This window comes from Triplophysa dalaica, chromosome 20 (genome assembly GCF_015846415.1).
Source record: "Triplophysa dalaica isolate WHDGS20190420 chromosome 20, ASM1584641v1, whole genome shotgun sequence".
NCBI classification, from domain to species: Eukaryota; Metazoa; Chordata; class Actinopteri; order Cypriniformes; family Nemacheilidae; genus Triplophysa; species Triplophysa dalaica.
In genome coordinates, this window is record NC_079561.1 from 16,970,305 (window position 1) to 16,983,084 (window position 12,780).

The 12,780-nt window shown below is 41.1% G+C and overlaps 1 protein-coding gene across 1 annotated transcript in view; it reads right to left on the bottom strand.

The window, feature by feature from the left end:
- ghrhrl (growth hormone releasing hormone receptor, like) overlaps nt 1-12,780 on the bottom strand; it is a 37,945-nt gene that overhangs the window by 14,246 nt on the left and 10,919 nt on the right. The window contains exons 2-7 of the mRNA XM_056733124.1: nt 10,882-10,987; nt 3,877-3,984; nt 2,089-2,186; nt 1,180-1,277; nt 711-843; nt 300-453 (exon numbers count right to left, since the gene is read on the bottom strand). Coding sequence (XP_056589102.1) covers nt 300-453; nt 711-843; nt 1,180-1,277; nt 2,089-2,186; nt 3,877-3,984; nt 10,882-10,987 — 697 coding nt within the window. The remainder of the gene's footprint in view (nt 1-299; nt 454-710; nt 844-1,179; nt 1,278-2,088; nt 2,187-3,876; nt 3,985-10,881; nt 10,988-12,780) is intronic.

Below are 12,780 nucleotides of genomic sequence, written 5' to 3' on the forward strand. Positions count from 1 at the left end.
GATCATAAAAATAATAGTTGAGTCAACTTAAAGGCAACTGATCACAAGCACTTTTTCAAGTAAACAACAAAGTTGCGACATTATGAAACTTGGTGGAATACAATGGAAAGAGATGGTGAGTAAAAGAGAGTGTTTTAAAGCGTCCATGTTTGAAGATACTCCGACATATATTTGACACTTTACTGCGTAAATACGTTTTCATTTTTTCAGTTGCTTTAATAAGCCAAAATAATAGTGAAAAAGAAGAAAGCATGTTGAGAGAGGAAGACACAGGGGCAGAAAGGTATCAAGAGTCTCACCCCAACCCAGCAAAGCGAAACTCCAGAGGCATCGCCGCATGCGCAGGAAGGTGGAGACCAGCAAAGAATTCAGATACACAGCTTCAACCAGCAACCAGAAGAAATTACACATCACGCAATAATGACAAAACACCACTGACGCTTTACAAGCTGCCTGCGAAGAGAGGCACACACAAGGCACGGTGAGAAAAATCTGAGACCGGAAATGAGTTTACGGAGAAATTAAACAGCAGGAAAACGATGGAGGATAAAATTATTATTACAAACTCAATTTCTAGGAAAAATGTATAAATCTGTGATAACGCAGTCTGCATTCTACAACATCTTGCATGCAGTTTCTGCAGAGCTGCGGTAAATTTCTCAGTACCCAAAATCATCAAAACCAGAACCACTCCGAGTGTGCAAGCTCACCGTAGATAGCGTGCAGTGGTCTGTGTCGTCACTGGCAAACAGTGTGGCGTCTTTTATAAATACAGACACAGATTTCAGGATGAAGGTCAAGAAGAGCTGCATGTGGATGTAGTTTCGTGCACAGTGTAGTCTTCTGTATAACACACACAACATTGTAATGTTCAGAAAACAGACAGAAGCTAAACACTTCATACTTCAGTCACCAACCACATGGCTTTCCAAAAGGTCATGGGGTCACACACATTTAATCATTAGAAATGTAAATCTAAAACGTATTGAGACTTCTTGGTCCTCTTGGATTGAGGTAACACAGACCGGAGAGAGATACTCACACAGCGATCATGAAATTCAAATTACATCCAACATGTACTAAGGTCAGTTAACTGACTGATATCAGACAAATGAAAGTACTGTGGAAAGACGGAGTGATGAATTACTATACTGATGTGTATTAAGAACAACACATTACCTTAAGAGGAGCAGTATTACCACGGCAACAGAGAGTGAGAGCAACGATGTCCCATAACCAATGGTGTAGATCAGTTTTACTGTGGCAAAGTATGAGTCCTGAGTAACACGATGAACAAACATCCACATCCATTTACATTGAAATAAAGGACTGAATGACACTTCTACAAATTTAAGTTAGAAACAGGTTACACTTTACTAAAAGGTTCCACAGTATTTAAAGGTACTATGAGTAATTTTGTGCAGGATCTATAGACAGAAATGCAATATAATATACATAACGTATAATGTGTTATTTTTATTACCTTAGAATGAGCTATTTCTATCTATATACACCAAGGATCAACCTTGCATCGAATTAATGATGTTATTTCTACTGTAGCCCTAAACAGACAAACTGTTCTACAGAACGCATTTTGTAAATACGTTATCTCCTTTAGAAAATAAACGGAAACATGACGAAATCTTAGTTCTGTGCTTCGAAAGGGAAGGATGGAGTGAGCCGTTGGTTGCTAAATTTTATACGCTGGACCTTTAACATTAGTTAATGCATAATTGAACAAAAACTAGCATCTTTGTTCCTATTAATTTTAACATTGACTAATACATTTTGAAACACAAAAATGTATTTGTTAACATTAGTTAATGCAGTAACATGAACTGTATTGATAAGTAACATTACCAAATACTATAAATACTAAAAAAACACCATTGCAATTTTTTTTATGTAAGATAATGCATTCACTGATGTTAACAAATACAACCTTATTGTAGTCTTGACAAAAAATATTTATGAAACATTATAATAAATTATATATATTATAAAAAAATATTATTATATATTATTATTATAAAAAATAGAATACATTTCAGTAAGTGCATGGAAAATAATTATTACTTCACATATTACAGTTAACTCAGTGATGTCATCTTCAACAATACAGGCCTCGTGGTATGGAGGGAAGGGCTGTGACCAACCTCCAGCAGTGCAGTTACGACTCACCGTCCCTAAAAAAAACATGTCAATACTAATACATTTGTGAGACAATCTCAGCATGTTACTATTTCATGTCCCAACACATCTGACTGCGTCAAATCATTGACTTGAGTCTTTAAAGTTATTTCAGGAACTAAGAGCACCTTTGAAATGAATTTTTATGATTCTTTTACTTTTTTCTGAGGAATGCATTTAAGCTTGTTTAAAGTTCACATGACGCTTCGATCTTCTCCAGAAAGAGAGAGGTACATTGATTCAGAAATGAAGCTGTGACTGAGAGAATGTGCTTCTGTTTCACTCTTCAAGGACTCTCAGACTCTAATGATTTGTCACAACGGCATATAGAAAAGCACTGTTTTTTGAGCGGTTTCAGATTGTAGGCATTTCATTGGTTGACTGGGTTTAGACTGGATTTAGTTTGTTCTGTTGAAACATTATTGCAGTGGCAAAAATGAAAACCACCCTCATTTGAAGGAAACTTACAAACCTTGAAATTGACTCGGGGCATTTTAGCATTTGCAGACTGACGGCTTGGGACTTAAATTCCATCTTCAAGGTAAATAGGTTTACTGCTAAAGGCTCCAGAATAAAAAACATGTGTGTTTTTAGGGGCTGTGGAAAAGTGTGTGAAAGAACTGACACAAATACAAAAAATGCAAAATCCTTAGCGTTCCTAAAAATACCCAATATTTTGTAAATATATAAACGAATACCTTGGTTTGACATATTATTGTACAGAAATTTCAATTTGGGGTGAACTGTCATTTTAACAATTGTAATAAAGTTGTGAAACTAACTACGATCATTATTTATAATTTACTCACCCTTAAGTCATTCCAAACAACAAAAGAAACACAAAAGTTGATATGTGAAGAACGTTGGGAACCAAACAACATTAAACCGCTTGACATCAGTTGTATGGACACAAAACCACAGAGACTCTTTTGGTGTTCCACAGAGGAAATAATTATATACAGGTTTCTACATGAGACTAAATAAACTATTTTTGGTTGAACTATCCCTTTAAATGTTATGTGTACACATTACAATAAATAGCTTTAATAATCATTAACATAGTACAGTGTACCAAAAATGTAAAAGTTTTATCAAGAACCACACTTACAGCATTTCTGTTTTCTAACACAGTATCTACACTGCACTGTGCCGCATCCAGATTTGTGTTTGTGGTGGCAAAATAATTCTAAAACTATTTTTAACATTAAAATCCAGTTAATTCATTAACATTTAAATAAAGTTCTGCATCCTGTTTGCAGCAGTAAATCTAATAAATTTAAGATGTAAATAGGAATGTTAAATACATTCTCAATATATTTCTGACAGATGCTTAAGTCTTAAAAAAGACCTTGTTTTGCAGTACAAATAACTTTAATAAATAAATAAATAAAGATACATTTACTTGAGAAAGAAAAGTTATTAAGATTATTATTTCTGAAAGAAAAAAGAAAAAATAGGAAAGTTTATGCTTGGAAAGCAAAAATATCTGCCTATTGGGGTAACAAAATATAACTTAATTACCATAAGCACTTAACAAAGAGGTTACACTAAATTCATTAAAAAACTTTTTATTTTATATTTTGATTTTTGTACTCCAAACACATGCAAAACGAGACAAAACTACCAAATAATAAGTGTTTTTTACAGATACTTTTTCATTGCTTCTTTTAGATATGTGTGTGATACCTGTGTTGTTCTTGAATAAAGAGAATACAGGTGGACAGGGCAAGTAGATAGTTTCCCCCAATGCAGCTCTGGGCCAGCACAGTACAGAATCCCATGCAGGCAGACAACCTTTACAAACAAACCACACGCAGGAAACATTAAGCACGAGATATGCACTCAGGAAGCAAGCAAAAAACATACATCGAAAGGCCTTTTGTGGAACACAACAACTAAAATGTCTCTGTTATGGTCCAGTTTGTTGCTCTGGATCTACACAAGTGCATTTGATTCTCCTTCAAAGCCTTTGCTGAACACGGCTGCTCTTGAGGACCGCTGGGGAGCATAAACACGAGACACTAAATCACAATGAGTCTATGAATCTGGTTCTTCTACAACATAATGACAGGAACCACTGACAGCTCGTGACAAAGACTATGCAAATGTGATTTAATTTAAATAACGTCTCAGGGGTTTCTGACTTGTTTTAAACGTTTAATATGTTTGACAGGGGAAACGCATGTAAAATCTCCATTTGTCTGCAATTTGTTGTGCAAATGTTTAATGACTAAGTTCATGCAGCTCAGTTGGTAGAACGTTGTGCTAGCAGCAAAAGGTTATAGGTTTGATTCATAGAGAACACACAAAAATGATAAATGTATAGATGAACTGTAGACCAAATGCAGAAATGTAACAATGAAAAAAATTAAACGTATCTTGATAATTTTGGTGTTGGACCTAGTGTTATGTTATTGACAACCCTAAAGTCCAGTGGACTGAAATTTAGAGTCATCTAGTGTTGATATTGCTAATTGCAACCAATGGCTTACTTTTGAATTACTATCGTAACTGACACAGGACTATGATTTTGTCACATTTTCACTTCATTGCCAAAGGAGATAACATATGAACAAAACACCCTCTGTAGAGCAGATTGTCTATTTGGGGCTGCTGTAGAAACAACATGACCAATTCAATTTAAGAGCACTGGCGATGTATGTCGATAGAAATAGCTCATTCTAAAGTAAGAAAACACAACGCTTCAAAATGTAAGGTCTTTATACACATCTGAAGACATATATATGTTATATTGCATTACTGGCCTACTGTCAGCAGACAGACACGGGACACAGAGGCCAGTGCTATTGCAAGGGATTTTATTGAGATACAAGATAGAATCAGGTTAAAGCACATACAGTGGAGATGAGGAGCTTGAGCTAAGAGAGTCTATGAATCTTATCTGGTTTCAGAGTAGAATGTTAATCCACTGGAGCAAACGGGAAACAAGAGAGCCAGGAGTTGAAGGTGCACCCACAAACGTAGAGTAGAATCCAAAGTCCTAGAAGAATCCAAAGTCCTAGAAGAATCCTCAGGAGAGTAATGCTGTAGGGTAGTTTCTCATGGAAGGTTTGAGACCAGACAGTGAGTGAACCAGGGAAGTGTAACTTTATAGTGTGGGGTTGATGATTGGTGGCAGGTGAGTGATCAGTACTCAGGTGAGTGAGATCTGTTGATTGCAGTGGGTGAAGCTGGTGGTGTCTGTGTTAACTCTCTGACATTACCTCCCCCTCCTCCAGGGGCGGCTCCTGACGCCCGCAGACGGGGGCGGCCTCGGCCTCTGGGTGCAGGAAGATCTAGATGAGCTCGGTGAAAATCCGTCAGTAGAGCAGGGTCGAGGATGTCATCTTGCTGAACCCAGGATCTTTCTTCGGGTCCATAACCTTCCCAGTCTATCAGGTACTCGAGTCGGCCACCCTGTCGCCTGGAATCCAGGATTGCCTCCACCCGGTATACTAGGGTTTCTTCAATTGCTTCTGGAGGCGGAGTTATGGATAGTTCCTCTGGTTCTGTGGAGGATGGATGCACGGGTTTTAGGAGTGAAACATGAAACGAAGGGTGAATGCGGTACCTCGGGGGGAGTTGGAGCCGGTAGGTGACGTCATTGATCTGCTTCTCAATTGGGAAAGGACCTATGTAGCAGGGACTCAGCTTACGGCAGGATTGACGGAGACGCAGATCCCGAGTGGAAAGCCAAACTCGATCCCCTGGACGATAGAACGGGGTAGGTGATCGTCGGGCATCAGCAAATTGCTTGTGTTTCCGTACAGCATGCTGCAGGTGGATATGGGGGTTGGTAACCGAGTACACACTGGAACGGGGTGAGACCCGTGGTGTTTTGTTTTAGGGAGTTCTGTGCGTACTCGGCCCACGGAAGGAAACGATTCCAGCTGGTTTGGTTGTCATGACAGTAGGTCCTAAGATATCTCCCTATCTCCTGTATCTTCCGCTCTGTCTGGCCGTTGGTTTGAGGGTGATAACCGGAAGAGAGTTTGACTGCCACTTGGAGGAATTTGAAGGCCTTCCACACACGTGAGGTGAACTGTGGTCCACGGTCAGAGACGATTTCCTCTGGGATCCCAAAGTTGCGGAATACATTGTGGAAAAGGGCCTCTGCGGTTTCTAGAGCGGTAGGTAGACCCCGCAGGGGGAATGAGCCGGCAGGCCTTGGAGAAACGGTCCACCGTTACGAGTATACAGGTGAAACCATCGGATTTGGGTAAATCTGTGACGAAGTTAACCCCGACGTGTGACCAGGGTCTACGTGGAATAGGAAGGGGTACCAGTTTTCCAGCAGGTAGTTGACGTGGCGTGCGGGAGATGGCGCAAACTGAGCATCCTTCTACAAATTGTGAGACATCCCGGACCATATTAGGCCACCAGTAACGAGCCTGGAGGAGCGAGAGGGTACGCTGGTTGCCTGGGTGTCCTGAGCCCGGGGAAGAGTGTGTTGAGCCCAGAAGGTCCTTGCGTAGGTTGGTTGGAACGTAGACCTTACCCTCTGGTCCCCCTGGTGGAGCAGGTTCAGCAACTGTGGCAGTCCGTATTTGGTCATCCAGATCCCATTGGATAGGGCTGACAAGTATGGCTGGAGGAAGGATGGGTTCTGGTGTAGGGAATTCCTCTGGAGCATGAATTCTGGAAAGGGAATCTGCTTTTACGTTTTTATCTCCGGGTCTGTAGGTGATGGTGAAGTGAAAACGGGTGAAGAGAGACCAGCGGGCTTGACATGGGTTCAGTCTCTTTGCGGTGCGGAGGTATTCCAGGTTCTTATGGTCAGTGATGACAGAGAAAGGGTGATTAGCTCCCTCCAGCCAATGCCTCCACTCTTCCAGTGCTAACTTTATTGCTAGCAGCTCCCGATTGCCGATGTCATAATTCTGCTCCGCCGGGGACAACTTCTTGGAGAAGAAGGCACAAGGATGGAGTTGAAGAGGATCTCCGTGACGTTGAGATAACACCGCTCCCGCGCCGGTAGTGGAGGCGTCCACTTCCACCACAAAGGGGAGATCTGGGTTTGGATGGGTGAGCACAGGAGCAGTGATGAAGGCTCTCTTTAACTCTTCGAAAGCATCTCGAGCTTCGGGGTTCCAGGATAATGATTTCGGTTTACGGCGGAGTAGGGAGGTGAGAGGAGAGGACATGAAACTGAAGCTCTTAATGAACCTTCGATAGAAATTTGAAAACCCCAGGAAACGTTGAAGTTCCTTTACTGTTTGAGGAAGTGGCCAGTTCTTGATGGCTTGGATCTTTCCCTGGTCCATATTAATGCCCTCCGCGCTGACGATGTAACCGAGGAACTGGACCGTGGGGCGATGGAACTCGCACTTCTCAAGTTTCAGATACAGCTGATGTTTCCTGAGCTGTTGGAGGACCTTTATGACATGGTGGCGATGTTCAGCCAAGTCCCGGGAGTAAATGAGGATATCATCTATGTAGACGATCACGAAGTTATGGAGATACTCTCGGAATATTTCGTTCATGAAACCCTGGAAGACAGCTGGAGCATTGGACAGTCCATAAGGCATCACCAGGTATTCGTAGTGTCCCGAAGGAGTGATGAACGCAGTTTTCTATTCGTCCCCCTCCCGGATTCGAACGAGGTTGTAGGCACTCCGCAGATCCAGCTTGGTGAAGATGCGAGCACCACGGAGTTCCTCAAGGGCAGCAGGGACTAAAGGAAGAGGATAGGGTAGCTTGACAGTTTGGCTGTTGAGGGTCCGATAATCGATACAGGGCCGCAAACCACCGTCCTTTTTACCCACGAAGAAGAAGCTTGAGGCCGTGGGTGAGGTAGAAGATCGAATGAAGTTCTGGTTTAGAGCCTCCTCAATGTAATCCTCCATAGCCTTACGCTCCGGGATGGACAGTGGATACACACGTCCTTTAGGCGGTGTAGCCCCAGGCAGCAGATCAATGGCACAGTCCCATGGCCGATGAGGTGGTAGGAGAGTTGCTGCCTGTTTGCTGAAAACATCCTGGAACTCCATATAATCAGATGGGATGTGGAGATCTGACGGTGGATCAGGACTCTCAACACGCGTGGAATTTACTTGGACGGGGAAGTGATGAACCGGAGGTTTGGGTACCGAGGAGATACACTGTTGAAAACAGGCTGGGCTCCATCGCAGAATCTCGCTGGACTCCCATCCAACTTCCGGAGAGTGTTGAGCGAGCCATGGGCGTCCCAGGATGACATCTACGGTGGATCCCTCCAACACCAGGAAGGATATCTGTTCTTGGTGCAAACAGCCGATACGTAGGTTGATGGGTGGTGATTGATATTTGACTCTGCCTCGTCCCAGCGGCTTTCCCTGGATGGTTTCTACCTTTAATTCCGCATGAGGTAGAAACCGTAACTCAAGTCTTTTTAGTAGCGACGGGGAGATGAAGTTGCCTGATGAGCCCGAGTCGAGGAGTGCCCGTCCTGCAACGATCGAATTGGAAGTGATTAATTGGATTTCTAAAAGGGTTAACTTAGAAATAGCAGGAGATCCGGGAATGGTACCCACTATAAGACGTGGCGGGCGAATTGGGCATGCATTAATCTGGTGTCCAGAGGCCCCGCAATACAGGCACCGACCTTGGGTCATACGAAGTGCTCGTTCCTGGGGAGAATGTGAGAATTCAGTCTGTGAGAATCAACCTGCATGGGTTCAGGTACTGAAGGATAGGCTTCTGGTGAGAGCGGTGAACGAGGTGATGCGTCCAGTTGGCATGCGGTGAGTAACTGGGCGATTTTCACAGTTTTCTGCATGAAGTTCTCTAGTCCCAAGCTATTGTCGTAGATGACTACCTTCTTACGGAGTTGGGAATTCAATCCTTGGCGATAAGCTGTCATCAGTGCTGCTTCATTCCATCCGCTAGCAGCCGCTAGCGTGCGGAAATGTAGAGTGTAGTCCCTCGCCGAAGAATTTCCTTGACGTAGGCGGAAGAGCTGATCGGAGACAACCAGGTCCCCGGCACTGAGACCAAATACCTCCTGGAAGTGAGACGAGAAGATGGAAAAAGAGTTAGTCAGAGGGGATTGTGAGCTCCAAAGGGTTTGAGCCCAGAGCAACGCTCTTCCAGAGAGGAGGGAAATGAGAAATGCCACTTTAGCTCGTTCGGTGGTAAATTTTTGAGAATGCATCTCAATGTATAGGGAAACTTGGAGGAAACCGCTACATCCTGCCGCTTCACCAACATAGCTGGGAGGAAGGCCCATGGGACTGGCTGAGGCAGATTGTTGACGAGGATCCGGAGATAAAGCTGCACGAAGGGCGCTGACCAACCCCTCGTAAGGAATATCCGTCGGGGAAGCAGCGTGCTCCATCTCCAGATGATTTTAAAGGTCTGGTCTTCTGTCAGCAGACAGACACGGGACACAGAGGTCAGTGCTATTGCAAGGGATTTTATTGAGATACAAGATAGAATCAGGTTAAAGCACATACAGTGGAGATGAGGAGCTTGAGCTAAGAGAGTCTATGAATCTTATCTGGTTTCAGAGTAGAATGTTAATCCACTGGAGCAAACGGGAAACAAGAGAGCCAGGAGTTGAAGGTGCACCCACAAACGTAGAGTAGAATCCAAAGTCCTAGAAGAATCCAAAGTCCTAGAAGAATCCAAAGTCCTAGAAGAATCCAAAGTCCTAGAAGAATCCAAAGTCCTAGAAGAATCCAAAGTCCTAGAAGAATCCAAAGTCCTAGAAGAATCCAAAGTCCTAGAAGAATCCAAAGTCCTAGAAGAATCCAAAGTCCTAGAAGAATCCAAAGTCCTAGAAGAATCCAAAGTCCTAGAAGAATCCAAAGTCCTAGAAGAATCCAAAGTCCTAGAAGAATCCAAAGTCCTAGAAGAATCCAAAGTCCTAGAAGAATCCAAAGTCCTAGAAGAATCCAAAGTCCTAGAAGAATCCAAAGTCCTAGAAGAATCCAAAGTCCTAGAAGAATCCAAAGTCCTAGAAGAATCCAAAGTCCTAGAAGAATCCAAAGTCCTAGAAGAATCCAAAGTCCTAGAAGAATCCAAAGTCCTAGAAGAATCCAAAGTCCTAGAAGAATCCAAAGTCCTAGAAGAATCCTCAGGAGAGTAATGCTGTAGGGTAATTTCTCATGGAAGGTTTGAGACCAGACAGTGAGTGAACCAGGGAAGTGTAACTTTATAGTGTGGGGTTGATGATTGGTGGCAGGTGAGTGATCAGTACTCAGGTGAGTGAGATCTGTTGATTGCAGTGGGTGAAGCTGGTGGTGTCTGTGTTAACTCTCTGACACCTACACAGCTGAAGTACAAAATAAATGTGCATGAGTCGCTTTGGATTAAAGCGTCTGCCAAATGCCTAAATATAAATATTGCATAAATTTACATTTACATTTAGGCATTTGGCAGAAGCTTTGATCCAAAGCGACTTACATTGCTTTATCCTTTACATTTGACAGGTATTTGCAATCCCCTGGGATCGAACCCACAACCTTGCGTTGTCTTACCACCGAGCTACAGGAAAGCTGTAGTAATGCATAGTATTACTAAATGTAATGCATACCTTGCAAAGTAATGCAAAATTTTTGATATCCGACTTTGGTATCTTGGCAAATATAAGCATAGTTTAAGACATTTTCAAATCTGAGAATTCAACCAAATCATACTGCTTTTAAAGAGAAACATTTTAGACATTAAAAACTATTCTTGGTTATGGGGAAATCTGTTTTATTTCCACACCTGAACCACTGAGGTTTCCATGTTCAGTGATCTTGCTGAGACACCGCTGCTCATCTCTGGCCAGCTGGAAAATATATTCACACTCTGGATGCAAACTGGACAAAACCTGCATCGAGAGAGATTGAGAGAGGAAAGAAATGAATTAATATGTTAATGCAGTTTCCTTTACCACAACAAACACAAACAGTAGGCTGTATGCTCTTCACTCAAACTTTTTTTTAATCCTGTTCACTTTCCTTAAGCAATTAATTTGGATGTTATGCCATTTATGAGAATTCACATTCAAAAACTATTGCATCATGTTAAACTGACTTGAAATTAACGTTTTTGCATAACCCAATGTTTTCATTTTAATTAGAAATGTTTCAATCAAGTAGCTTTAAATGCTCAAAAATATATAAATCATAAAATATAAAAACATTTTGTTTTATGTTCAATTGACTTAATTTAAACATGTTGTATCAACACGACTTATTTAAAAACGTTGTCACACCTGCCAGTTCCCAGCATGCGTTCCATTTGACTGCATAATGAGTATGTCGAAATACAGTGATATTTTATGCTCTATTAATAAAGATAAAGGATGAGACTTATTAATGTTCAGTATTCTCTTGTGTCTGTATGTAAAATATGTTTTTGTTTTGTTGGTGGTTTTAGGAGGTTGCATTGTGCTGAAGAGTAGAGCATTTGCTCAGCCTGAGAACTGACACATTTAAAACAATACAATTGTTATTATTATCTGAAAGCACTATACTGGTTAAATTAATCCCATGATCCGTTTTGTTCCTGATTTTAGCTGTTGCTACACCTCTCATCATTGTATATTGTTTAATGTTTAGAAAAACACTTGTTGGTATTAGGAGTTAATTAAAAGTTATTTAATCAAGTTGTTCTGATGTGTAAATCTTGTGGATTTGCTTGATTCATTCATGTTCTAACTATATGAAGTATCCGAGTAGAGCGTACCTTTCAATTTCATGTTAAGGAAACTTGACACAAATATGTGGAACCACTGTCCATAATTAAATCACGTTAAACCAAATAGTTATTTTTTTTACTGTGGAAATTTGGAGTAAATTAAGGGAACAGCATCCTGACCCATGTTCAGACACAAAAAGAGACTCTTCTCCAGCCTCTGTTTATCTGCACCCCACAATAGATCGAGATTGGAATGCTAATATCATTACAGAAACATGTGACTTCTATCGATGTCCGTACAAAGGGGTGAAATTGCATCTTTTACGATTGATACTGTGAGTCACAGCGCTCTATTGAAAAACATTGAGTGATGAACATTGACACACAAGAGAGATGTCCATTATTTCAAGGCACACTGAGAAGAATGCATTATTTGAAGAAAAAGCACAGGATTTCATCTTTGACCGTTTCGATAGAAGATGCATTACTGAGGTGTCACCTCAGGATGTGAGATGTTTGCCACTATGCACATACAGTTATCCATGAAGGTATCCATTCTCATGTGTAAAAATATGTATGCCTGTGTAATCACAGGTCTGATTGTCTCCAATCAAAGACTTAAGTGTTGTTGTGACAAAGATTATTACTATTAGTAGATTTTGTATGCAATTTTAATCAAGCAGCTCTGCACTACATTGTTAAAAAACATTTTGATGCAAGCCCATTCACCGATAAATATCAAACATTACTTAGATATGTTCCAGCACATTAAATTGTCTGAGATGAGACTTAAGCAAAAGTTTCCATTTGCTCTCCATTAAATCTCATCAATGTCTATATCAAATAATTGAGATATTATGCAGAGAACTCATCTGTGATTTTCCATTCTTATGGGAAAGCATGATATTTCAAGTTTAAAAACTCGAAATTGTTGATTTATTTGATCAAATTCTTTATATCAAAGAAAAGGTTAAAAATGGG